This window comes from Artemia franciscana, chromosome 11 (assembly GCF_032884065.1).
Source record: "Artemia franciscana chromosome 11, ASM3288406v1, whole genome shotgun sequence".
Lineage (NCBI taxonomy): Eukaryota > Metazoa > Arthropoda > Branchiopoda > Anostraca > Artemiidae > Artemia > Artemia franciscana.
In genome coordinates this window covers 28,693,159-28,720,787 of record NC_088873.1, presented here as the reverse complement: position 1 = coordinate 28,720,787, position 27,629 = coordinate 28,693,159, and the positions used below count along the sequence as shown (strand labels likewise).

The 27,629-nt window shown below is 36.8% G+C and overlaps 2 protein-coding genes across 5 annotated transcripts in view; one reads left to right on the top strand and one right to left on the bottom strand.

Moving 5' to 3' along the window:
- The window catches only part of LOC136033053 (chitooligosaccharidolytic beta-N-acetylglucosaminidase-like), a 176,084-nt gene that overhangs the window by 36,974 nt on the left and 111,481 nt on the right, over positions 1 to 27,629 (bottom strand). For all 3 annotated transcript variants that reach the window (XM_065713641.1, XM_065713639.1, XM_065713640.1), the window contains exons 9-10: positions 8,242 to 8,391; positions 2,597 to 2,814 (exon numbers count right to left, since the gene is read on the bottom strand). In XM_065713641.1, coding sequence (XP_065569713.1) covers positions 2,597 to 2,814; positions 8,242 to 8,391 — 368 coding nt within the window. The remainder of the gene's footprint in view (positions 1 to 2,596; positions 2,815 to 8,241; positions 8,392 to 27,629) is intronic.
- The window catches only part of LOC136033054 (uncharacterized), a 63,151-nt gene that overhangs the window by 32,127 nt on the left and 3,395 nt on the right, over positions 1 to 27,629 (top strand). The window contains exon 1 of one of the 2 annotated variants that reach the window (XM_065713642.1): positions 22,992 to 23,117. The exons of the other annotated variant lie outside the window; for it this stretch is intronic. Within the exon in view, the coding sequence (XP_065569714.1) occupies positions 23,051 to 23,117 (67 nt within the window). The 5' untranslated portion in view covers positions 22,992 to 23,050. Of the gene's footprint in view, positions 1 to 22,991; positions 23,118 to 27,629 lie in introns of those variants that run through there. 2 annotated transcript variants of the gene reach the window in all.

Sequence of the window (27,629 nt, the reverse complement as noted above, 5' to 3'; positions counted from 1 at the left end):
CCAAAACGATGTGCTATAATTGCCAGAAATTTGGTCATGTTTCAGGGGCATACTCTGCTCCCCAGATCCGTCCACGTTGCAGTGTCCAAGGCCATACGTTGAGTGCTAGCACCCCATGCACGAAACCAACTGGATGTGAAGCATGACAAAAGAAACATGACAAAACATGAAGCATTGACAAAACAAACATGTCAGTTATTCCAATGCCCTGAGATGAAAAAGTAATCGGAAAACAAAAACGCTCCGATGAATGAACAGAACACTAGTATTGCTTCTTGGAATATGAATAGAGGTGTATCTCACAGAATCTCCATAATTAAAAAAACTCTGTCGGCGTAGCAATATTCTGTGCACCAAAAACATTTGCTAATAAATTAGTTCAGTTTCACATACAGACCATGTCACATGACACCAAACGTGAGTTGCACAGTGAGCGTGCTATTGGGAAGTCACTCCGCCGAAAACATCATTGAAACATGCGTTAATTTGTATATTACAAAGGCCAAAAGTACTTCACAGTGGCATGAAATAAAAGATTGGTCAAAGGCCGACTTCCCACTTTATCGGACAGTGCTTAGCAGGACGCTTCAGAAGATTAGCGTGCCAATTAGTCTACTACAAACCAACGTGTAAAGGAGTATCCAGGAAAGTAAAATACAGGTTAATACCTCGTGTGCTGAAAACATCCATACACTTCTAACCGCAGATAAGGCTGCTAATTCCGTTAGGAAAATTCGTAAAGATATTGAAATCCTGGGGTTCTCAAAGGATCAATAGCTAGTAAAAGCATGTCAGGATGCTAAGTTCTGGTTCTCAGTGTAAATGGAAAGTGGTCGTCCTAAAAGCAGTGTGTTGAATTGTCTCCTTGTACACACAAAACGTAAATTTTAGAAGCCCTCAAGGAGCATCGCACGAATGTGAAAAATGACTGTACAGAGAGAATAATCAATGATCGAAGTCGTTTATGAAAAGACCACATGAAAGATTGCCCAAATACGTCCATGCCTAGTCCATGCCTAGTGATCCAAAGGACCTGCGAGCTTACTTTAGAAGCGACTTTAGTGTATAGTTCGACCATATACCGAACAACTTGAATCTGTGCTATCAAAATCGAGTTATCCGGACTGGACCTATCTGTTTCAGATGTAGCTACAAATGCCTTTAGGCTGAAAAAGAAAAATCGCGCGGAGTTGACGATTTGTGTGCACTTCAGCTTGTGAATGGTACTTGTCTTTTGTATGAAATGTTAACATTATTGTACTAGATCATACTCGCAGTTGGTTTTGTACTCGATGTTTTCTGCACAGGGCAACTTACGCCCATTATGAAAAAAGGGAAGCCAGCTAACATATGCTGCTCGTAAGGCCCAATTACTCTGTCACCAGTTTTATGAAAGCTTATAGAAATGCTTTTATTGTCAAATGTAAGACACTGTTGCCAAATGCCAAACCGCTAGTTTGGTTTTGCGGTAGTGCTTGGTTGCGCTGATGCTCTGTTCACCCTTGCTGCTATTTTGTCTGATTCTGAGGCAACAGATGATCCATTAATTACTGGCTCTTTAGATGTGAGCCGGGCTTTTGACTCATCAGTGCATGCGCAGATCCTTTTAGAAGCGTGTAGACAAGGGCTAAATTTGTGTATTGTCAGAGTATTAAATTATATGTACAATAACCTTAGAGCGCAAATAAAAACACCCTCAAATCCGGTCGAATCCGCTGTTGTACCGGCTCGTAAAGGAGTCAGGCAAGGTTCGGTTATATCTCCAAGTTTGTACAACAATATTGTTCTGCCGGTGCTAACCTGAGTGGCTACGTCTCGTGTTTCAAAAGGGTTTGATGTTTCGTTGATGACGTAAGTTGATGACTTTCTTAATTTGAACAGGTCCGCTGCTCGACTATCGAAGAATTTTGATGTGTTGCATAGAGAAGACATTAACGTAGGTTTGTTGCTTAATGTGTCACAATCTGCCGTCTTGTTTTTCAATGTGGAGCACTGCAAAGAAGAAATGTCTTTGGGCGATTCAGTTGTAAAAACCATCTGAGGGTATTACTTACCTTGGTAAACCAATCAGTCGAAACCTCCACTCAATCGGGACGCTGCTTGTGTACTACATAGAAGTGTAAGTGCGGATTGCTAACCGGATTGTTAACCGTGGCTAGCCATCTTGTGCCAGTAATTTTGCTAATGTACATAATATGGAACTATGTTTGTTGATTTTCCCTAGTGTGACTTTTCTTTTCTTTTTCCTTTGTTATACTCCGTTTTGATTCCATTTGAAGTTTCGATCAATAAAATTACTTACTTCCTTACTGTCACATTTTCGATAAGTCACAGGTCAACCAATATGCTAATAAGGGATTTTGGGAGCGTTGAATAATCCCTGGCTACCAATTTTATACCTTGAGCACAGTAACAAGAAATTATTCATTCTGTTCTAGCCCTTCACTGCTGTCAAAGCAGCTACTTAGTTTATTTGTATTCTTTCTTCCAATTATGTTATTTATTTTCATTTTTCATCCTTGTATGCTTTACTTAATTTTGTATCTAACTAGTTTTGAACCTTTGATGACTAAATTAAACTTAAAAAATAACTTACCTCCTTGTTCAATTATTTTCACTGGGTCGTTGTCATACATAAGTTGCCACCCTTTATATGGCGAACACCAGTTGTTTCCTGCTCCAACCCATCCACTGAAGCCACAATCTAAGTAGAGTCCATCATAATTTGACATGATTATGCGATAGCCCTTATTATACAAGTGGGTTGAGATATTGGACTCCTTAGAACTGTCCCATACTTGGATAATGTAGCGACTGAAAAGTGGACAAAATTAAGCATAGGGTTAGCATGGAGGCTATTCGAGTCAAGGAACGAGATTTCGGCCCTCAGAGTAGAAAATGATGCTATAAAATACTCGATTGAATATCTTAAGGGATAGAATCGATTACTACAATATTTTGTGTTCAAAACCAGCTGACAATAAGATTGTGGCTTAGCAAAAGGTTTTTTAGCCATCATGAAGCTTTGATAATTTAAGACGTATTGTACCAATATTAATAAATACAATCGTTGCTACCGATCGACAGAGGGCAAAGAAGCTCTAAGAGTTATTTTTATGTTTTATTGCAACAGCTCTAATAGCTTCTTTTCCCCACACGGATCAGTCGTGACAATTGGTGGTGGTCTTATTAGTTTTTAGTTTAGCGTTTTCTTTTTGTTTTCATCTTTGTTTCTCTTTTACTGAGGACGCATAGTAAGCATAAAGGCGAAATATCCATGTTGTTTTAGTCTTTCATCTTTTCTCTCTACTGGCCGCAGTCTCATTTGTTGTCTTTTCATTGTGTTTTACCTCTCTTTGCGTTTTTTTTTGTCATGGCTAGCCAGTTTGGCTAAAGATCTTTTATTGGAGCTAAATTCAAGCAATATTCAGAGATATTTCTGGGAGTTTTTACTGAATATGATGTAGTGTTCGCGTCGGATTGAGTGAAGTCTATTTATTCAAAACCCAAGCACCTATAAAAAATAACAACAATAAGCTGGGGGTAAATAAACAATGCGCGCACACTAAGCAATTTGTAAGCAAGTATTACTGCATCTTCCTTCTTCTTTTGAAGATAGTGCTTGCGAGGTCACATGTCGGGTTGCGTTGTGGTCTTTACGACACGTCCGCTTCTGGTGCGTCGCGGTGTGAGATTGGTGGTCGGCGGCCGCGAGCATATGGTGCCACTGACAGGTGATGTGTCTACCGCGGTAGGCCCTACTGAGGTAGGCTTCGCTGACGTAAGCCCCACCGGGGACGATCCGGGGACTGTCGAAGGGGGTGGTAGAGCTGGGGTTTTCTCACTTTCGCTGGTGACGTTTTCTGTTATCTGCTCACTTTCAGCGTGGGGTGTTTGGGGATCATCGGCACAGTTGCCGGCCATGCCAGTAGTGTATGGGTGGCGGTGCGGGGTTGGTTGTCTGGATATGTGAATCCTGTTCCTTCTTTGTCTTGAGCCATCAATTGTTTCGACGATGTAGGGCCGCGGGTTGCTATGGCGGGCGGTTATCTTTCCCTTGGTCCATGCGTCATTCGGTTTTCGTTGGACGAAAACAGTGTCTGCAACCTCAAGTTCAGGAAGGGGTTTCGCAGATTTGTCATGATGGGATTTCTGGCGTCTCTGCATGACTTTTCGACTATAGAGGAAGTCCGACTTGGTGACGACCTTTGGTGAAGCCCATTTGCCTTGGGATATATTGGGCTTGAGGTCTTGAATTCAATTCTCCAAGTTTGAGCGAATTCGTTGAATTCGCGCGAGAAGAGTTGAGTGCCGTTGTCGGATGTCATCTACTTTGGTATCCCGAAGCGTGCGAAGCGAGTCTTGAGTTTGCCAATGATTGTCGCTGATGTTTGGTTCTGAAGTCGATCGAATTCAAAATTACGGCTGTAGTAGTCAACCGTGATAAGGAATTGGGCTTTTTCCCATTCCAATAAGTCTACTGCTACATGTTGCCATGGTAGTGATGGTATTTCTGTGTTGATGAGTGGTTCTCTCTGGTGGTTCAGGGCATGGCGGGCACATATGTCACATTGTTCGACGAAGGATTCGATGTCGGCGTTCATGCCTGGCCAGTATACCAGCATACTCGCGCGTTGCTTTGTTTTTTCAATGTCGAGGTGTGCTGCGTGTAGCTGGATAAGAGCTTCTCGTCTGAGGACCTGGGATATGATGATTCTCTGGCCTTTGAAAACTATTCCGTTGACTCCTGCCAGCTCGCTTGTTATGTTCCAGAATGCTGATGCATCAACGGGACATGTTTTTCGAGTCGATGGCAGCTCGCTTCTTATTTTCTAGAATACTGATGCATCAACGGGAAATGTTTTTTGAGTCGATGGCCAACCACGCTGTGTGACAGACTGAAGAGTGCTGAGTTGTTTATCATGTTCGGTCAGTTGACGGATTTTCCGGAGTTTGCTGTCGCTTACGGGCAGTGTCTTCATTACTGAGTGAACATAAGCTTCGATGTCTCTCTGCAGCTGGAAGTCGATGTCTGGGAGGTGTAGTTGCGACAGTGCGTCAGCTACGGGTATGTCGGAACCTGGGCTGTAGATAACTTCGAAGTCATATGACAGAGTTTGGATCTTCATTCTCTGCAGCCGTGTTGGCACTTGGTGTAGAGGTTTTGACAGGATGGTTTCCAGTGGTCTATGGTCGATGGTGACTGTTACCTTCTGCCCGTAGATGTAATGATGAAAGTTTTTCAATCCGTACTCAATTGCGTACATTTCTTTTTTGAGTTGCGAGTAGTTTTGTTCAGTCTTGCTGTGAGCTCTAGATGCGTAGCCACAAATTTTTCCATTGGTTGAGATCTCTCCCCTAGTCCGTGCTTAGAGGCGTCGACTTTCAAGTCAACTGTGCGGCTGCTGTGTTCAAAAAAGGCAAGATTGTCAGTGATTGACCGCTTGATGGCGCTGAAGCATTCTTCGCGATGTGGTTTCCACTCGAACTCTACTTCTTGTATGAGGTCTCGTAGGGTCTTGTTTCTGGATGCGAGACTGGGGATGTACCGGAATAGGAAGTTGAGCATGCCCAGAAGGATTTTTTTCGATGGCGTTAATTTTTTCGGGGACTGGTTTGATTCCTTCTTTGCTGATGGTGTGACAAAAGTATTTTACTTGTTCCATTCCGAATGTGCCTTTTTCCCGATCGAATCTCTCTCGTTTCTCCCTGGCGCGTTTAAGGACTGCACGGAGCCTGTTGTCGTGCTCTTCTTGACTTTCCATATATGAGGATGTCATCGATGAGGATGCGGATGCCTTCCAACCCTTCGAATATCTCGTCCATTTGACGCTGGAATTCATCCTGTGCTGACACAAGACTGAATGGGTATCTTTTCCATCTGTATCTTCCGAAGACGGTGCTAAACGTTGTGTAACGATGACAGTTAGGTTAGCGGCAGTATCCAGTAGCCCGACCGGACGTCAAGCTTGCTTACGGTTGATATTGCGTGTTAGTCCTCTGTTGCGTCTTCGAACGTGGGGATTGGGTAATGAGGTCGTCGGATTGCTTTGTTTAGATCAACAGGGTCTATACATAGGCGGACGCTCCCGTCCTTCTTTTCAACCATGACCATGGCGTTTACCCAGTCAGTCGGCTCGCTGACTTTTCCAATCATGTCTGGGATTCTAGTCTGTCCTGCTCGTCCTTAAGTTTCTGTTTCATTGCTAAAGGTACTTTTCTCGCAGGGTAAACAGTAGGGACAGCATTTTCTTTTAGGTGGATCTCGCATTTGTTTTCCAGGTTTCCAATTCCTTCGAAAGAGTCTTTGTACTCATTTACCAGTTTGGAGGAAGCACTAGTCGTCCTGTCTTCTTTTTGGATGTTTAATATCAGCTTGATCAGCTTCAGATCTTTGCAGGTTTTTAGACCCACGATTGGAGTTGTGTTGGACCTGACAATGTAGAATGCATGTGACTGTGTCTTTCCATCTTTGTATCGGTAGGTCAGGTGACTGATTCCCACATAGGGGGTAGCTGATCCACAGTAGCTTGTCAGTTTGTGGCTGCCTTTTATCAGGCCGGGTTTTATTGGCAATTTATTGTAATACTAGAGTGGTAGCACATTCACCTGTGCTACCACTCCATATATATATATATATATATATATATATATATATATATATATATATATATATATATATATATATATATATATATATATATATATATATATATATATTTATTGATTTTTGATATTTATTTTACTTGTTATTATAATAAGTGTATGTATGTGTATGCGTATGTGTATGTGTATATATTGAGTTATTTAGTTGAATTTATTGATATTGGTTGTCGTTGTCGTTCGTCCTGAGAGCTTTGTTTCTTCTTGAACGGTTATTTGTGAAAAGATTATTTTTTTTTTTTTTTTAGTCTAATCCAATCCAATACTAACAGCCTTAAAATTCTAAAAGCTGCCACAAAAGGTTTGGGTGTATCGTAAAGTCCATGCTCTGTCAGACCTTAGCACTTATTGTAATATAGCAACCCAATGGCTTCAGTTAAAGATATAATTTGCCACACATTTAAATAGTTATAAATAGGCATATCTTGACGGAACTTACACACACAAAAAGTCAACGACGGCTGATCACAATTTACAGCATTTTTATTTATTAAGCTCATAAAGCTTGTTGATTGAATAAAGTACCAGTAAAAATGCAACAGATATGATATCTTCTCAACAAATATTAATTTAAGCACAACTTTAAAAAATGAATTTTTTTTAGAGAATCAAGGAGCCATGTTAAACCTAGGATGGGCAGAAATGTTTGGAATTTAAAACGTACAGAAATTACTGTACATGAATAAATGAAACCAAAAATAAACAGATATTAAAATGAACAATGAACTCAACCTAAAAGCAAACATACATTATCACAAATAAGAGTAGGGCTAACGCCCAATAAACTTTCGAAAGGCCAGAGCGTAATTTGTGCTTCACTAAAATGATTTGTTTTTCGGGCAGTGTGTTTTTTGTTCGTCATAACATTTACAACAGCACAAATAAAAAAAAAAAAAAAATATCTTGAGGCTAATCAAGGCTTAGTAACAAAATTGACGCTACCTTACCCCATCCCTCACTCTTAAACCCTCTAAACAGCTAGAGTACAAAAGCCATATCTTCCTTTTATATAACCTGGAATTTTTAAAATCAGGGGTAAGCATATAAGAATTAAGTTTTAGAATTGTGATAGTCAAGATTCGTATGTCTATCTATCTGTGAACAAACTGCCATGCCAAGCGTGTAACCAGTAGTTCTAGAATCAATTACTTTGCATATTTTAATTATTTATACCTTCATCTTACAACTAAAGTGAAGTTTTTTTTTATCATTAACTTAAGGACTCACTAACTATGCTGCTTAGATGAAAAAAAAGAAAAAATTCTTTGGAAATTTATCTTTTAAAAGAATGTGCATTATAAATGCATTACCCTTTACATTTTTTATTGCACATTTAAATAAAAACAAGAGTTAAAATAAATGGTACAAAATAACAAATAGCTCAGCTCATATTAATAAGGTGCACGGGTTTAAGATTTCAATGGATTTCCGGTACCAAAATTTAGAGTTTCTACACAATTATGAACAAATAAGCTCTACGAGGCATATTCAGAGTTGAGACCACGTAAAGGTATGCTCTGAGGTTATATGAACTACCAGACTTATTTTATTGGAATATTAAATACCCAAAGATCTTACTTTTTGTCCAAGTATTTTTCCACGTGATTTTCAGCCGTTAAGTCAGATGTCCAAAGTACTACAGGCTTCTGTTCGCCTGTTACCGAATCTAAGAGACCAAGTGCTCTTTTTTGGAAGTAATCCCATAAATCAAGAAAGTCATCTTGTGTCCTGCAAGTTTAAAATGGCATAGTTATACTCAAAAAAGTAAAATAAGTCAACTAATAGATAGATGGATGCAGGGCCACAGCCATAATTTGATTCTGCTGGCTCTAGTTATTTTGGGTTTGAATATTTAAATCACCTTTTCATGCCTCTTTAAGTCATTATAAAGCAAAAAATTGAGAACTTCTTCAAACTTCAAAAAGCGGTTCAAATTTTGACCTGTATTCTCCTAGCTCTTTCATCGTTGAAAAACAAAATAATTCCAACAGATAAGGAGAGCAATAGGCAATTTTGTGTACTAGGAATAGTACAACTATTAGGCTGATAGCCATAAAAAAAAAAAAGAAAAAAAAAAAAAAAAAGCTTTGTGATTAAACAGGGAATCAATATTAAATAGGAATTAAAATGGATAAATTTTGACTCGTCACCTTGAACATCAATTTAACAGATAACGATGCTATAGAATCTTAAAGTAAAATATAGTTCCAAGCTCATACCTAAATACTATATCTTACGAAATAAGACGAAAAAAGACCTAGAATTTATTATTTTAGAGACAGTTTGAATAAGTTTTAGTTGCCTGATAGTCGTCTGGGATTGACTATCGGTATTGGATTTGATATTTCTAAAAAACGGCGGTTCTTCGATATGAATTCAATAGAAAAATAGAGGGGAAGAGAGAAACCAAAAAGGTTTTAATAGAGGCAGTGCTTCTTCGTCTTGAGTGCCAACTGTCAAGATGCAAAATCTCACTTGCCTTGTCTTACTCAGTCCATTTCTTCTTTTACTCATCAGCTATCCTGTCTTAGATAAATTTTACACAATGACACAGATGGCACAGGACCACAAAAAAAAAAAAATTATATTACTGTAGGCATGCAGATTCTAAGCCGATCTCCACGTTGACTTTTTCTCTAGGTATTAAATAAAATAAAACACTTTTTTTTAATTGAAAGTAAGGAGCAACATTAAAATTTAAAACGAACAGAAAGTATTCCAGTTTGAAAGGGACTGTCCCCTCCTCAACGCCCCACCCTTTACGCTAAAGTTCTTATTGTTTTAAAAAGTAGAGTTGTGAGGAAGAGTCAAACTTTAGCGTAAAGAGCGGGGCATATACGGAATAACTTCTGTTCATTTTAAGTCTTAATGTCACTCCTTACTTTCAGTAAAAAAACTTGTTTTTTTATTTAGTTTCTGAACGTTTTTGAATTAATACAGGTTTTGATTTTGGCTCACCATACTTGAATAATTGAACCGAAATTTGCTCACTAATTTTACCTTTTTTTGGCTAAATGGCTTTCTCAAAGTTTTGATCAGACAATTTGGAAAAAAGGGCAAGGAAGGGGGCCTAAGTGCCCTCCACTTTGTTTGTTACATAAAAGGGAGAAGGGAACTTTCAATTTTATTTACGAACGTCTTTATTGGTAATAAATACACATAACTTACAAATTAAATTACGCAACAAACTTCTATATTCGTATATTTTTATTTCGTATATGAAGGGGTTCGCCCCCTCGTAAATACCTCGCTCTTTACGCTAGAGTTCGAATTATATTCCAATTCTTTAAGAACGACCCCTGAATCACAAATACCGTTTAATTAGAATAAATAGCTCTTTTGAAATTACTAAGAATACTTTAGCTTAAAGAGCGAGGTATTGAGGAGAGGACAACCCCGTTATATGCTTAATAATTTCTGTTAGCTTTAAGTTTTAATGTTGCTCCATACTTTCAGTTGAAAAAACTCGTTTTTTTGTTTAATTTTTCATTGTTTTTTTTAAATAACGCTGGAAAATCCAGGGCCCCCTTAATGGAAATTCTCTTCCTCCATGATAAATTACTAAATAGAAAGATCCTCTCACGTAACCCCTGATCCCCTTACCACCAGAAAAAATTCCCCTGAAAACGTCAGTATACTTCCCAATAACCAGTATTATATGCAAATAATGGGCAAAGTTCATAACTTGCAGCCCTTCCATCAGGGACTATGGGGATTATGTCGTCCTCAAAAACACAGTTAATTAAATGTTTGACTATGCTGAGCAAAATGGCTATCTCAAAATTTTAATCCGGTGACTTTGGGAAAACATGAGCGTGGGAGGGGGTCTAGTTGCCCTCCAATTTTTTGGTCACTTAAAAAGGGCACTAGAACTTTTAATTTCGGTTAAAATGAGCCCTCTCGTGACATTCTAGGACCACTGGGTCGATACAATCACCCCTGGAAAAAAAAATAAACACGCATCCGTGATCTTTCTTCTGGGAAAAAAAATACAAAATCCCACATTTTTGCATATTTATTTTGAAACCTCTAAAGCAGGGCTCTCTGATACGCTGAATCTGATGGTATAATTTTCATTAGGATTCTATGACTTTTAGGGGGCGTTTCCCCTTCTTTCAAAAATAAGACACATTTTCTCAGGCTCGTAACTTTTGATAGGTAAGACTAAACTCGATGAAAATTATATGTCTAAAGTCAACATAAAATTTAATTCTTTAGATGTATATATTAGTATCAAAATTCCGTTTTTTTATATTCGGTTACTATTGACCGGGTCGCTCCTTACAAGAAAAAAAAATCCAAATAGAAGTAAACGATACAGAGTGTCATGATCTGTGAATTATTAAAATTTCACTGAAGAAAATTTAATATGTTGTGAGTTATCATTAAGATTTCGTTTGGAAGTGTGGAAACCCTTAATTCCTTTGAATGCAAAATTCCTCTAATTAAAAAAAAAATGCATCAAGTTAGTTGTACATTGTTTTAACGTTTAAGAATTATTCATTTTATCAAAATGCAGCCGGATTTTATTGTCATGGAGCTTTTTTTCTTCGTCAAGCCAAGTCTTATTACTTTCGGAAACAATCATTTATCTTTTTGAAGGGGAGGGGACCCCCTTCAAGAAATAGAAATACGAAACTGAAGAAACCCAAATTCGAGCGATTCTCATGTATATATTTCCTGTATTTTTAAGTTTCTGATTGGGGGGGGGTCCAAGAGTGTATCCAAGATTTTTGTTTGAGGGAAGGGGGAGGGGGTTACCCAAAAAGGAATCAGAAAATTTGTTTACATGCAATTTTGTTTACGTTTTTACAAGGGGGCGGTTCAAACCCCGTAGCCCCTAGATACAGCCTTGGGGGGGAGGCCTACTTGTCAACCTTAGCCCTCATGAGTCACATTGATTTTTATTAGCATATAATGTTCCAGTTTTGTTCCGCATGTAACGAAAGTCCATGCAATGTAAGAACTACCGAACCTGACAATTATTATTTACTAAGAATTCGTAAATAGGTAATATGTAAATAAAAGATTTCTTATTAGTTGATAGAAACCAATCTTATTTTTCTCAAAAACTGATTCATAAAGTCAAACAAATATCAGTTTCAAAGAGACAAGATAAATTTTAAAACTTACCATAAATACCGACAAACAATTTGGGATAATTTTAAAGAGCTATAACGGGTCATTAACTATTTTAATATCGAGGGATTTATTTTATCTTATTAGGTTGATCAGTTTCTTATTCGAAACAAATTACTGCCAGAAGACAGTGACGAAAATCAATATCCGGTCGAGAGCTATCCAGTATTAGAAATGGATCTAATTGCGTCGAGCGAAAAGTGTAGAAATGTGAAGAAAGCAAGAACGTGGGGGAAAATGAGCAAAAAATTATAAAAGACGGAAATATGCCGAAAAAACTAATTACAGATTGTACAGATGGATTATGGACAAAACATATACTGATAAGATGAAAAATACACTTGCAAATAGCGACAAAGTTTAAACAGTTCATGGGACATGATCATGGTTGCAGCAGCAGCTGCAACCTAAAATAGTGCGAACCACCGCACATAGTAACCAGAAGTTGAAAAAAGTGTATTGAAAAAAAAATGCCTAGTGAGAAAAAATTGTCATCTTACACTGATACAGGAATGGTAACTACTGTTTCGGTTAATCTTAAAAGTAAAAAGTTTATTGCGAAAAGAAATCAATCGTGATTTCTAAAGAGCATGAAACCCCTTGAAAATGGTGTCGAATCGAATTAAAAAGTTGCACCACTGGAATAAGCACGGTCAAAATCCTTGAGAAGGATAATTACAGTCGTACACCTTCATTAACAAGGACAATCACCTTTTTGCATGGGTAGCACTGATGCATCTCCTTTTCTCTTTTTTTTTCCACCAGGGCTAGCGAGTGATCAGAACGTCGTAGAGGGATGTTTAATGGCTTATTCGTACGAAAAGTAAATTTTATAGTGCCCCTTTTAACTGATCAAAAGATAGGAGGGCAGCTAGCCCCCTCCCAAAAAGGACCCCTCCCCCCAAAGTCACCCTATAAAGATTTTGAGATATCCATTCTGTTTTGTTTCCTGAATCAAGGTCCATTGACAAAGATATTACCGTCCATAGTCCCTGGGGAAGGGTTTTACATGGTATCGGTATCAAGTATATCGGTATCGCGCCTTTCGGTACCGGATGTATTGGTATCGCGCGTATTGGTATTACGTGTATCGTATCGGGCATATCGGCATCGGGTGTTTTTTAAGGTGGTTTTGTGCCTTCGATCATGGTTGCAGCAGTAGCTGTAACTTAGTAAAGAGCAAACCACAGACAATAGTAACCAAAAGTTGAAAAGCGGCTTTTGAAAAAAAAAACTGCCTAATGAGTAAAAAAAACACCGTCTGGCATAGATTCAGGAATGTTAACTATTATTTCGGTCAATCTTAAAAATAAAAGTTTACCGAGAAAACAAATTTTACCAGATTTTGAAAAAGAGCATGCAAACCCTCAAATGACCTCAGATCAAAATCGAAGTTCCACCATTGGAATCAGTATGGTCAAAAATCTTGTATAGGGTAAAAAGGTCCCCACCTTGAAAAACAAAACAAAAAATCTTTTTTTGCGTGGGTAGCACTGATTGTCCTTTTTTCCCTTTTCAAACCAGGGCTAACGAGTTACCAGAACAATATACAGAGATGTTTAACGACTCGTTCGAACGGACATGAAAATTGCTAGTGCCCTTTTTAAGCGACCAAAAAAATTGGAGGGCAGTCCCCCCTCCCAAAGCCCCTTCTCCTAAAGTCGTCCGATAAGAATTATGAGACAGCAATTTTTTCAGCATAGTTGAAAGGTCCAATAACCATACTGTTGTTGATGACCTGACACTCCATGGTCCCTGGGAAAAGGGCTGTAAGCTACGCAATTATGGTCCTACAAAACCCAATGGATGAAAGTAGATTAATAGAGTTCGTAGTTCATTCTTAACCAGTAATTCTTAACCAATGTTGTTCCAGTTCATCGTTTCTTTTGGTTCAGTTCATCGGTTCTTTCGGCTCACTTCAGTTAACCAGTAATTCTTAACCAATATTGTTTTTCCTACTGTGCCAAAAAATTACGAATAACCACCAAAATTTGAACGATGTTGAGCTTGATTTTTTTTCTGCTAATTTCTTGATGAAAAAAACTTCACCTTTATTTTTCATTTTCTTTTACAGAATTCTTCAGTTCATCGTTTCTTTTGGTTCCCAAAGCCTTCAAAGAAAGGGTTTCATATATAGGCTAGTATTTTTTATTGAGAAAGATTCAGACCTTTTCTAGAGTGGTATTTTTTATTGAGAAAGATTCAGACCTTTTCTAGAGTGGTATTTTTGTAGGGGGGTTTTCCACGGGAAGAGTTTTCTATAAATTTACCGAGAGAACTTTCCAGGAGAAAATTTACAAGGAGCATTTTTTCTACATTAAATAAAAAAGTCTACCTTGTGTAAAATTACCATCTGACATTGAATCAAGAATGGTGCCCCATAGCAAATTACGCCTCTGTTGCCACTAGGGGTTGAAGTTGTAAAGGTATGCGGTTCTGGAGCCAATCAAGGTTGTAAATTTATAGGACCACCCCTCCATAATAATTGACCAATGATTTATGAACCATATCACTTCAATTAAATAAAGGATTAAAATAAATACCAGAAGCAGTTTAGTGCAATAAAAAGGAAAGTGTCACCTTGCAACACCCTTGTGGACATTACCCATATTCTTCCACAGAAAAATCTTGCCAGACGAAATTTTTCTCTGGACAACTCCACCGTAATATTCTCTCCATTTGTCAGGGTGTTCATTCATAGAGGAAAAAAGACAAATGAAAAAAAGTTCTGTAGAAGAATTCAAGAAATTCTTCCCAAATTTTTTGAAATGAAAACAAACTCAGATTGTAATGCCATTTATCGTACCTACGCGAGAAATGATGTTTTGTTGGATATTTTGATTCATTTTAAGTAATGAGCAGCTTATTTATTTAGGGACAGTGCAAAATACTCCCTAAGCCTAAAGATACATTTTTCTCAAGCTAGCAAAATTCTACATAAGCATGTCGATATGCAAACCTGTCCGCTTCGTTAACCTTTTGTGTCGAAGCCAATAACCTGGAGCTATTTTGATAAGTGCTTCTAAATTCTTTTTTAGAAAAAAAAATTAGAAGAAAAAAACTAAAAAAAGAACTAAAAATAATAAAAAGAAAGAAACAAAAAAAAACTAAAAAACAAAAGAAAACAAAAACTGAAAAAAAGGAAAAAAATAAAAACTAAAAAAAAAGAAATAAATAACTTGCTGGCACCCCACGCATTGCTGTGACTGACATTTATAAGTCATTCGACACAGTTCTGGAATCAAATGAAGTGGTTAACTATCCATCAGAATTTTTAAGTTTGCTGGATCTCCCAGGTTTCCACCGTACCTGCTACAACTAAAAATAGGCGTACCTATAATCCTGTTGCGAAATATTAACGCACCAAAAACTTTGCAACAGCAAGCGACTGGCCGTAAAAAAAAAAAAATAATAATAATAATAATGGGACGCGTAATAGAGGCAACAATCTTGACAGGGCCTTTCGAGGGTGAGGCTGTTCTCATTCCTCGCATTTCCATTGTTCCAACGGATCTACCTTTTCAATTTAAAAGATTGCAATTCCCAATTCGACTATAAAACTAGCACATAATAAACCAACCAAATATGTTTCCCTCTGTTTCTAGGATTATAGAAAACTAGCGCTTTATTAAAAACACATAAGTCAAGCACAAAAAAAGGAATAGTGATATGGGAGTCAAAAGTGAGCATGTAGCATGACAAAATAGCTAATCTATAAAACCTTTCATAGTCAAACAGTTCGTGGTAACGAACTGTAGTAAGGAGCGACCCGGCTCAATAGTAACCAAAACTCTAAAAAATTGAATTTTGATATCAATAGCTACATCAAAAGAATCGCATTTTAATACTGATTTTAAATATATAAGTTTCAGCAAGTTTAGTCTTACCGATCAAAAGTTACGAGCCTGAGAAAATTTGCCTTATTTAGGAAGATAGGGGGAAACACCCCCTAAAAGTCGTAGGATCTTAACAAAAATGACACCATCAGATTCAGCGTATCAGAGAACCATACTGTAGAAGTTTCAAGCTCCTATCTACAAAAATGTGGAATTTTGTATTTTTTGCCAGAAGACAAATCATGGGTGCGGGTTTAATTGTTTGTTTGTTTTTTTTTTTTTTTTTTTTTCTTTTCCCCAGGGGTCATTGTATGGACCAAGTGGTCCTATAATGTCGCAAGAGGGCTCATTCTAACGGAAATGAAAAGTTCTAGTGCCCTTTTTAAGTGATCAAAAAAATTGGAGGGCATCTAGGCCCCCTCCCACGCTCATTTTTTTCCCAAAGTCAACGGATCAAAATTTTGAGATAGCCATTTTGTTCAGCATAGTCGAAAACCATAAGAACTATGTCTTTGGGGATGACTCACTCCCCCACAATCCCTGGGGGAGGGGCTGCAAGTTAAAAACTTTGACCATTGTTTACGTATAGTAATGGTTATTGGGAAGTGTACAGACGTTTTCAGGGGGATTTTATTTTGTTTGGGGGTGGGGCTGAGGAGAGGGGGCTATGTTGGAGGATCTTTCTTTGGAGGAATCTGTCTTGGGGGAAGAAAAATTCAATGACAAGGGCGCAGGATTATCTAGCATTACTATAAGAAAACAATGAAAAATAAACATGAAGACGTTTATTCAAATGAAAGGAAGAAGTAGCATTGAAACTTAAAACGAACAGAGATTATTACGCATATGAGGGGTTCTAAAAATACTTTAGCATAAAGAGCGAGGTATTTAGGAGGAGATAAATAGCTTGCTCTTTATGCTAAAGTATTTTTAGTAATTTCAACTATTCAGGTTGAAATTTCAACTATCAGGGGTCATTCTTAAAGAATTGGGACAAAACTTACGATTTAGTGTAAAGAGCGAGGTATTAACGAGGGTACAAACCCCCTCGTATACAAAATAAAAATATAAGGTTATGAAAGTTTGTTACGTAAGTTAATTCTTAAGTTACGTATATTTTTTACTAATAAAAACGTTCGTTAAAAATTAAAAGTTCTAGTTGCCTTTTTAAGTAACCGAAAAATTGGAGGGCAACTAGGCCTCCTTCTCCACCCCTTATTTCTCAAAATCGTCTGATCAAAACTAAGAGAAAGCCATTTAGCCAAAAAAAGAATTAATATACACATTTCATTTTAATAATTTATGTGCGGAGAGCCAAAACCAAACATGCATTAATTCAAAAACGTTCAGAAATTAAATTAAAAAAAAACTATTTTTTTTAGCTGAAAGTAAGGAGCGACATTAAAACTTAAAACGAACAGAAATTACTCCGTATATGAAATGAGTTGTCCCCTCCGCAATCCCTCGCTCTTTACGCTAAAGTTTGACTCTGCCACAATTCCACTTTTTAAAATAATTTAAAGCTTTAGCGTAAAGAGCGAGGGATTGCGGAGGGGACAACTCATTTCATATACGGAGTAATTTCTGTTCGTTTTAAGTTTTAATGTCGCTCCTTACTTTCAGCTAAAAAAATTGTTTTTTTTTTATTTAATCTTACACAAGTTGTGACATCAATAACTTTTAGTATACAATTAAAATTATCTTAACAACATAAGCATAACATTAAATATTGTTTTAATAATCGCAGTCATTGAAAAGCATACAGAAATATTGGACTGATCTATCAGGTAACATTTTGGTATCGCCAGCTATAATACAAATAGTGAGTTAAGCCTTTATTTCAGGATAGGAAACATCCGACCAGAAAAGATGTGGGTTTTTTTCGATGAGGAATGTAGGCAGAAAAGGGAAGAGGTGATTAAGGTTTTCCGGCTACTTAAAGCAACTGAACCTTTGAATCAGTAAACGAATTTGAGCAGCCTAGCTGAATATAAGAAAGTAAGGTCAGATTATAATAGGGTAAAAAGTGTTAAAAAGAGAGAGAGAGAAGCAGGTAAATATTAATGGGGAAATTAAGAGAGCTTATGGTGTGAATAACCCTAGAGAGTTCTAGTTGGTAGTTAGATGTTCAATCTAGGGCGATGTCCCACCAGTTGAAACGTGGCCAGTTTATTTTGAAAATAGGGAGTCAGAATATATTAAGGCGAATAAGTCGAATGGGTCAGAGGATATAGAGTTAGGTCTATGGAAGGCAACATATCCGCCTGTATCGCAACAAGAAATTTGGGAACAGTTGGAAAAGATGAATGGTAATTTGTGTCCGGGAATAGATGAGATATCTACAAAAGCCGTTAGGTTAGGAAGGACAACTTTAATACCCATGTTGGCTTTTAACGATTAAATAAAAAAAACAAGTTTTTTTAAATGAAAGTAAGAAGCGACATCAAAACTTAAAACGAACAGAAATTAATCCATATATAAAAGGGGGTTTTCCTCCTCAACGGCCCGCTCTTTACGCTAAAGTTTGACTCTTTCTCTTAACTCTACTTCTCAAAACGGTAAAAAACTTTAGCGTAAAGAGCGGGCCGTTGAGGAGGAAAACCCCCTTTCATATACGAAATTCCGTTTTTTAGAGTTTTGGTTACTATTGAGCCAGGTCGCTCCTTACTACAGTTCGTTACCACGAACTGTTTGAAAGGTAATAAGATGTTACACGAAAACTTTGGGTCTGTCTTTATGGGAAATATGGTAAGTAAATTGTTTTCTAAGGTAATGGAATTTAGGTTAAGAAATTGGTTAGATAAGGAGGAAATACTTAGCCCGATGCATGCGGGATTCAGAACAACATTCAGCACTGTTGACCATATTTTTACTTTGGGTATACTGAGAAGGAAATATGCTAGGGGAAAAATAGTCGGCTTTTCGTAGCCTTTTTAGACCTGAAAAGTGCGTTTGACTCGGTAAATAGGAGGTTGTTAACAGAAAGGCTGTTAGAAGTAGGTTTGCCGTCTTAATTGTAGCAATAATAGCAGATATGTGTCGTAGGGTGAAATTTCTTGTGAAAGTTTTGGGAAATTTTTCTAGACTGGTTACGTCTCAAGTGAATGTGAAAAAAGTATGTACTTTATCTCCCAAGCTTTTTTCCTTGTTTATCAATGATTTAGATAGTTTTATGAAAAATTATGGAGCCCCTTATGTATCATTGGATTGGTTTAGCCTATCATGTATGTTATTCGCGGATGACATACCTCTAGTGGCGGATAGTAGAAATAATCTCCAGAAACAATTAAATATAATGAAAAATTATTTTGAAAAGAAGAATTTAGAGTAGAAGATTAAGAAATGAGTAGTATTAATATTTAAGAGCAAAGGGGCTGTTGATTCATAGATTCAATTTAGTTTTGGAGGAATTAGGTTAGAGGTTAAAGAAGAATTTGTTTATTTGGGTTAAGGTTAGTGCATTAAGGGAGATGAATAGGCATATAAATGATTGTAATTTAAGATATAACAGGCTAATAAATATGATTTTGAGAAGTTATTTTGGTCGGCTTGATGACGTGAGGATCCAGAAAAGAGTTTTCCAGACAAAAGCAGCTTCTACTCTGCATTGGGGTTCTGATGTTTGGGGTTTTGCAAAAGGAGCTAAGCTAGAAGTAGTTCAGATAAGATATTTTAAGAGATACTTAGACTTGAATGATTTATTTAGTTCAGTGGTACTGAAAGGAGATTTAGAGTTTTTTTATCTTAAGGAGTGCTAGATTGGTTAGAATGGTAAAATCCTGGGAGAAAATAATTAGGCTACCTAGAGTTCGGCTTCTTAAGGCAGTTTATTTCGAGAGCTTTAAGGACGGTAGACGTGATTCGTGTCCAAATCAGGTCAAAAAAATACTGGACCTTTGTGGCCTTTCGGGGGTGTGGAATGAAGGAAAAGACCCAATGGGAAAACGAGTCAGTATGGAAGGAAGTCCAGCGAACCCTAAATGACCAAGAAATCCAAGAGTGGTAAGCCCATAAGGACCAATCCGTGTCTTTGAGGTTCTACTCCCGAGCTGAAGATTGCTGGGGGGAGGAGGTTTATTTCGAATCTGGGTTGGATAAAGAGGATTTGCAGACTTAATTATCGGTAAGAGGGGTAAGTTTGGATTTAGGTGAAAGCAAGAAATTTTGGGAAAGTTTAGGCCTGCTGCTGGACCCTATTTTTCCCCTATGCGTGGATGTGTGAATGAGAACTTACTTCATTTTGTATTCGAATGTGAAGAGCTGTCTGAGTTGCGGAAAGAATGTTTTGGACGAATGTTTGGGAGGGAATGTTGGCTAACTGAGCGGATGGCTGAGAGGAACGCATATGCTATTAAACAGTTGTGCAAGTTTCTTCGTTTAGGGATTAAACATAGGGAATCATGTTTGAGTGGATAGCCTGTTAGGTGTATTATTGTTGTACAGTTGTATTCTGTTCTTTTATTGTTCTTTTTGATTTATCAACAATTCGTGGTAACGAACTGTAGTAAGAAGCGACCCGGCTCAATAGTAACCGAAACTCTAAAAAATGGAATTTTGATACCAATAGTTACATAAAAAACAATTGCATTTTAATGCTGATTTGAAATATATAACTTTCACCAAGATTAGTCTTACCTATCAAAAGTTACGAGCCTGAGAAAATTTGCCTCATTTTAGAAAATAGGGAAAAACACCCCCTAAAAGTCATACAATCTTAACGAAAATCACATCATCAGATTCAGCGTCTCAGAGAATCTTATTGTAGAAGTTTCAAGCTCCTATCTACAAAAACGTGGAATTTCGCATTTTTTGCCAGAAGACAAATCACGGATGCGTGTTTATTTGTTGTTTTTTTTCCCAGGGGTGATCGTATCGACCCATTGGTCCTAGAATGTCACGAGAGGGTTCATTCTAACGGAAATTAAAAGTTCTAGTGCCCTTTTTAAGTGACCAAAATAAATTGGAGGGCGACTAGGCCCCCTCCCACGCTCATTTTTCCCCAAAGTCACCGGATCAAAATTCTGAGATAGCCATTGTATCACCATAGTCGAAAAATCTAATAACTATGTCTTTGGGGACGACTTACTCCCCCGCAGTGCCCGTGGGAGGGGTTGCAAGTTACAAACTTTGACCTGTGTTTACATATAGTAATGGCTACTGGGAAGTGTACAGACGTTTTCCGGGGGATTTTTTTGGTTTGGGAGGGAGAGTTGAGGTGGGAGGGGGTTACGTGGGAGGATCTTTCCATGGAAAAACTTATCATGGGGGAAGAGACTTTCAATGAAGGGGGCGCAGGATTTTTTAGCATTATTTAAAAAAAACAATGAAAAAATAAATACGAAAAGTTTTTTTTTCTACTGAAAGTGACGAGCAGCATTAAACCTTAAAGCGAGCAGAAATTATTGCTCATATGAGGGGTTTACCTCCTCGTAATACCTCGCTCTTTACGCTAAAGTATTTTTAGTAATTTCAACTATTTATTCTACGGCCTTTGTGATTCAAAAGGAATTGGGACAGAATTTAAGCTTTAGTGTAAAGGGCGAGGTAACGACGTGGGGTGAACTCCCTCATATACGCAATAAAAACATACGAATATAGAAGTTCGTTTCGTAAGTTAATTCGTAAATTACGTCTATTTTTTACTAATGAAAATGTTCGTAAAAAAATTAAAAGTTCTAGTTGCCTTTTTAAGTAATCAAAAAATTGGAGGGCAACTAGGCTTCCTTCCTCTCTCCTTTTTTCTCAAAATCTTCCGATTAAAACTATGAGAAAGCCATTTAGCCAAAAAAAAAATAATATGCAAATTTCGTTTTAATTATTTATGTGCGGAGAGCCAAGATCAAAACATGCATTAATTAAAAAGACGTCCAGAAATTAAATAAAAAACACATTTTTTAAAATGAAAGTAAGGAGCGATATTAAAACTTAAAACGAACAGAAATTACTCCGTTTATGAAAGGGGCTTTTCTTCCTCAACGCCCCGCTCTTTACGCTAAAGTTTTTTACTGTTTTAAGAAGTAGAGTTAATAGAAAGAGTCAAACTTTAGCGTAAAGAGCAGGGCGTTGAGGAGGAAAAGTCCTTTTCATATACGGAGTAATTTCTGTTCGTATTAAGTTTTAATGTCGCTCCTTACTTTCATTTAAAAAAAACTTTTTTTATTTAATATTATCTAAAGTTGTATTTTGTTCCTGAGTTTTGTTTGTAAACTGTATTATGTGTTGTTATGGCCCGCAGGCTATCTTATAAAATTTTAAATTGCAGGAAATACGCTTTACTTTTAATCGAAATGAAGATCAAAGAAGCCAAAATATGAACTCTGGAAATCCGGCTATTTCTCTCTATTCAACAGTGAATTTCAAGTTATGATGCAAATTCTTGAACTAGTCTATAGTCCTAATATTATCAGGATGGTTTTAATTCAAAATTATCTCCAAGCTAATCATGAGATGCCCTTTTCAGAACTAAAACTAATGCCAGTCATTGAACTGAGCCATTATGCAGAAGTGATTCCAAATTGAACGCAAAATAAAATAAAGCTACAATCTTGAAATTACCTTTTTTGTAGAAATGTCCTTAGTAGGTTTGCTTTTATTGTACCAAAACTCCTATATTATCGTGTGTTTTCAGTAAAAAGCTAGTTTTCTATAGTCCTACTAACATAATAAGTAGGTAAATAATTAGTAGTCTGTAAAGTAACAATTTTTGTCCGTTTTAAATTTCAAATTCACTCTTTACTTCCCTCGGGAAAACTTTGTATTTTTAAATTGATATTTTAAAAGATCATGGTCACAACATCAATAACGTTAATCTGAGGCAACGGCTTTGCTGTATTACTGTTGTATTTTTTTGAATTGGCGGTTTTTGCGACAATAACAGAGGGCCATAAATTCTGTTTGGGAGCGGTTCAACATTCATTGTCACATTTAAGTATGTTTAGCTATCAACAAAATACACACTTATGCAGTATTTTTATATTCTGGGGGGGGGAGCTGTAAACCAGAAACAAAGCACAGGTTTGGGCCAAAGGATACAACCTGTACCTTCCTCATTTGGTAGAAGTGAAAATACCATCCTTTTTAGCACTGTAATGTATCTTTAATATCGAATATTCAGATGGCCTGACAAATGCAAATGAGAGAATTTGCAGTGAATAATTTCGATACATATTCTAAAATTAATCAGATTGCAAGACCGTCATTTAACAGGTTTCAGTGACTTGAACTTTTAAGAGAGCAAGTTTAAATCCTGCCACAAATATGCTGATATAAATGCGGAGATAACAATCCTCAGAGGACGAAAACTTTAAATTAAAAAGAATAATTCGGACTGATTTGCAATTGCAATGACATTAAGAATTATATATTAGGAAACAGTTTATCATAATGGTTAGTATTAATAATAAACACAAACCATGAACATTCTTTTGCTGTTTTTTATCCCGATTGTTAAAATTGGAACTGGAGAAAATATTGATGGAGGTAACTAGTGTGAATGTTTAATTCGGATTAGCAGTGAGTGTCTTGTACAGGAGTAAGTTAACTCGTGAAAAATGTGATATGAACAGCGTATTATGTCTTGTCTAGACATTAGCAAGACAAAAGTTCTAATCAAATTCACAAAAAAATAAAAAAAAAATCTTAGAAAAGACACCTTTTGAATACTATTCATAAGAAAAGGTAAACTATTAGTTTATAATGTAAATTATGGATGAAACTTGAATATTCAGTCAGAATTCTCGTTCAGCCGTAGTTTTATGCAGTAGTAGGATTATTCCCCCCCCCCAGAAGATTCTAATCAGAAAATCCCCGCGGAAAATTCCACCCACACGGAAAATTGAACAGTTACACAGAGAGCAGGACAGATAAAAATAATTAAGAGAAGTGAAATGAAAGAGAAAAGAAATAATTTTTGAATACTCTCTCAATATTCCAAGATATAGGCAGAATATTTGCTAAAGAAGGTCTTATAGTATTTATTTTTATAATTTTTTAAATACTTCTTCCATGTTTCGGGGGGTCAAGTTTTCATATAAGGTCAAGATAGGGGCTTAACATAGGGTGTTTTGGGATCATATCAACCCAGAAGACAAACCTATTAGACATTTCAAAGTTTTGGAACAAAGCAGATATTTAAAAATTCTGATTCAATATTATATTGGTCAGAAGAGGGTTGAATAGAAGAAAAGAGCAAAGAGGGAGACTGATTGCCGTTCAGTAGTATTCGACCTTTAAAAACGACAAAAGATCTTTCGATTTTTGATTGAATGACTCATCTCAAGTCTCTAAAATAGCCCCTTCCATTTGAAGATGATAAGGAACAGTTTTTGGCACTTTTCTGGCCTGTTTTTGGGTTGCATTTTGAGGAGAAGTATTTTTTTTTGTTCTGCATTAAGTTCCTCTTAGTCCAGATTTTCATAGAATTTTAAAACCAATTATAAAAAGTAGTTTTTTTTACCCCCTTCGTTAGAGGAAGGACCAATTTTTGAATAAATTTTTATTTATTACTCCCCTTGATGCAACGACTTATGGCTGTAATTTTCAAATTGACCAGAAAAAACGTTCCAGTGGCTCATCTCCTTCCTAATTCCCTCCCCTTCCCACTGCAAAATTTTGATGACATTTTTGACCGAGAAAATAATCCCTGAAGGATTGATATTTTCAATTATTCTGAGCAAAATGCATACCTTGAAATGTTGTTGATCAGATATCCTAAGGGATTTCAAAAAGACCAGATGTAAGAAAAGGTTCAAGGACGGTGGCTGGTTACTCTTCAACTACTTTTTACTTAAAACAAAATGGCAACAGAACTCTTAATACACAGTCGAATTTGCACCCTACAGAAGTTTCTATTACGACAAGGGGTAGTGGTGAGAAGGGACAACCCCTCCTACATGGATTAAACTCTGCTCAGGAACGGTGTGCGAAAGCACAGGATGGCTGGCCCCCAACCCCACATTGCACTTTCTGGCTGAAGGGCCAAGAAACGGAGATCAGCACCGCTGGTACGGACTGTAAAGTCTAATGCAGTATCCTTTACCTTTTTTAAACTCTGCTCTTTTACGTTTTAATGCTACTATCTACTTTCATAATAAAGGCATAGACAAGAAATATTCCCGGAAATCGAGATGGATTAAATATCGATTATACCTCCCTCGCCATCCCTTAGAATATTTATCTGGAGGCTGAATGAGAGTTAGGATGCTTCGTTATTAAAATGCTCTTTGAGGTATTTAATCCCCCTGCCTTCACAATGACCCACCACTAAACCTCTAGAAAAGCTGATTCGCACTTACACATCAGTGTATGTAATATTATGAAATATGAAACAATTTAGTTTAGTTAGGTGAAGCTTTAAACTAAATTTCAGAAATATTTTCTGCAATAAGAAGGGAGATTTCACACTAAAGCATTCTTATTCAGGCTTAATCTAAACAAGAAGAGAAATGGGAGATTAATTCCCACCAAAAACAGAAAAAAAATAATATTAAAAAAAAAACTCGATTCAAAATCCAGTCCGAAGTTTATATTTCAGTTATTATTAGGTGCGGATGTTCAAATTCGATACCCTTTGGCCTTAGCATTTCTTCTAATTTCATCATTTTCCGACACTGCAAATTGGCCATGGGGAGAATCAAAGAAGGAGAGTCATAAACTAAAAATTGCTTCGTGTTCAAATATATTTATCACTGCTGTTACAATTGCGCCTCTGCCCTTCCCTCTAACGAGACAAACCATAGCCCTAGGTCATAAACTAAAGTTTTCTCTTTCTGTGAGTTTGTTTTTCGCGCTTGAAAATAATAAAAAAAAAATTCAAAACAAGAAGTTTTTCAAAGAAAAGTAAAAAACCATATTATACTTAGGCCCCAGCCCAAATTATTCTTGATATTCCCTTTTCACAACCAGCAAGGAAATAGTGTGTTTTGAGTGTCGGCATTCCTCTCAGCATTTCCCTCAAGTTTCACCTTAATACCCTAGGGCATTTCGGAGACTAAGGAACGAACTTGTGCACTTTCCAAATAAAAATCCTTATATGTTAACAGTGGCCATCTTGCATAACTTCTAACCCATGCCCCAGAGGCCGGGGAGGGGTTCCAACCCTGAAGGCATAGCTATTTGACTGTTAAAAAAGAAGATCTCAAATTTTTGATCTGATGCACTGGGAGAAAAAGGACGTGGGGGGATCGTCCTCCAACCATTTTTGACTCTTAAAGAGGGAACTATAACCTTCTATTTCCAATAAAATGAGCCTCTTACATGATTTATATGACCATCCCTTCCATAAAAATCTTACATGTTAACAATGCACAGCTTGAATATCTTCAGCCCTTACCCCGAAGGTTTGGGGGCGAGGAGTTTGTCAAACTTGCATGCAGTGTCTTATAAACTTTGGACTATTTTTAGCAAAAAGGCTATCTAAAAATTTTGATCGGATGTATTTGTGGAAAAAGACGTGGGGATATGGGGTCTGGTTACCTTTGATCACTATTTACTCTTAAAAAGAGAACTAGAACATACAATTTCCATTCGAATGAGAAGCCCTTCAGAGTTTATACGACCACTTTTTCATAAAAATCTTACATGATCGAATTTTAAATTCATTGATATGTCTTGTCTTAGTTTCAGCAAAAAACAATCGAAGTTAATCCCTTCAGCCAAAAATATACCAACAATGGTCAATGGAACAAAATGGGCAAATCATATTAAAAATGTAAAAAAAATAGTCGAAACAAATCAAGAGAGCTTTGCCTCTCACTCAGCCTATCTGTCTTGGCTTTGTCACCGATTGGCCAATGGCTTGATGTCAACTAGATTTTATTTCAATGGCAACTTGATTAAAATCAACTTGCCATCAAGCCATTGGCCAATTGGAGACAAAGTCAAGTAAAACTGTTGATATATATATGGAGGGAAAATGGCTTGAAGGTCCCAGCTATTGGGACCTTCTGCATATAGTTTAGCAGCATCTCAACACATATTTACATAAGGAAAAGCACATCATTTAGCTTTTCAAAACTCAAAGTTAGAGTAAATTAAGAGACCTAGCCACCGTTTAATTCTGACAAATGGATTCGTTTATATATATATGTGTGTGTGTTTGTTTGTATTTGTGTTTGCGTGTGTGTTATTTAGTTCTTAACCAAAAATGAGAATTTCGGAAGTAGTTCCTTTTGAATTCTTTTTTTTTTTTACAAAAAAGGTGCCGTAACGATTTTATGTTATCCAAGGGTTATGTCCGTCTACAGAGAAATTTTTGAAAGGGAGGGTAGAACATTCTGTTGAAGCCGACAGATATCGTGGATCTACAACCTTCGATATTTTTCTGACACTGTATTCACGCCTGTCTCTTCAGAAAAGAAAACAAATTTTGTCAGTGATGTGGCCAGTAGGAGAAACAGATATTCATAATTATTCTTCTAAGGCGAGAATTTTTCAAAGACATCAGTTTTACAACCCGTAGGAACTAATTTTTAACCCCTTTTGGATGGCTTGCCCGTGGAAAACAGCTCACAAATCAACATTTTTGGTAATGGTAAAAGTAAATAATAAAAAAAACAAAGTTTTTCTAAGCGAAGTAAAGAGCCAAATTGAAACTTAAAGCGAACAAAAATCATTGTTCCCCAGTTTTTAGCATACATTAATAAAAATACTTCAAATAAACTAACTGATAATATTTCTCTATCTTTTTATGATTATAGAAAACTAGCGCTTTACTGAAAACATAGAACAATATAGGAGTTTTGGTACAATAAAAGGAAACTGATTAAGGACACTATTTGAAAAGAAAAGAATTCTAGGATTATCACTAAATTCTTTTCGTTTAGTTTGTTGTCACTTCTGCAAAGTGAGCTCAGTCCAATGATTGGATCTCGTTTTGGTTCTGAAAAGTACATTTCAAGATTAGTTTGAAGAACCGAAGTGAAGCCATCTTGGTAGCGTTAGGACTATAGACTAGCTGAAATTACTAATATCACAGCTGGTGTGAGACTATAA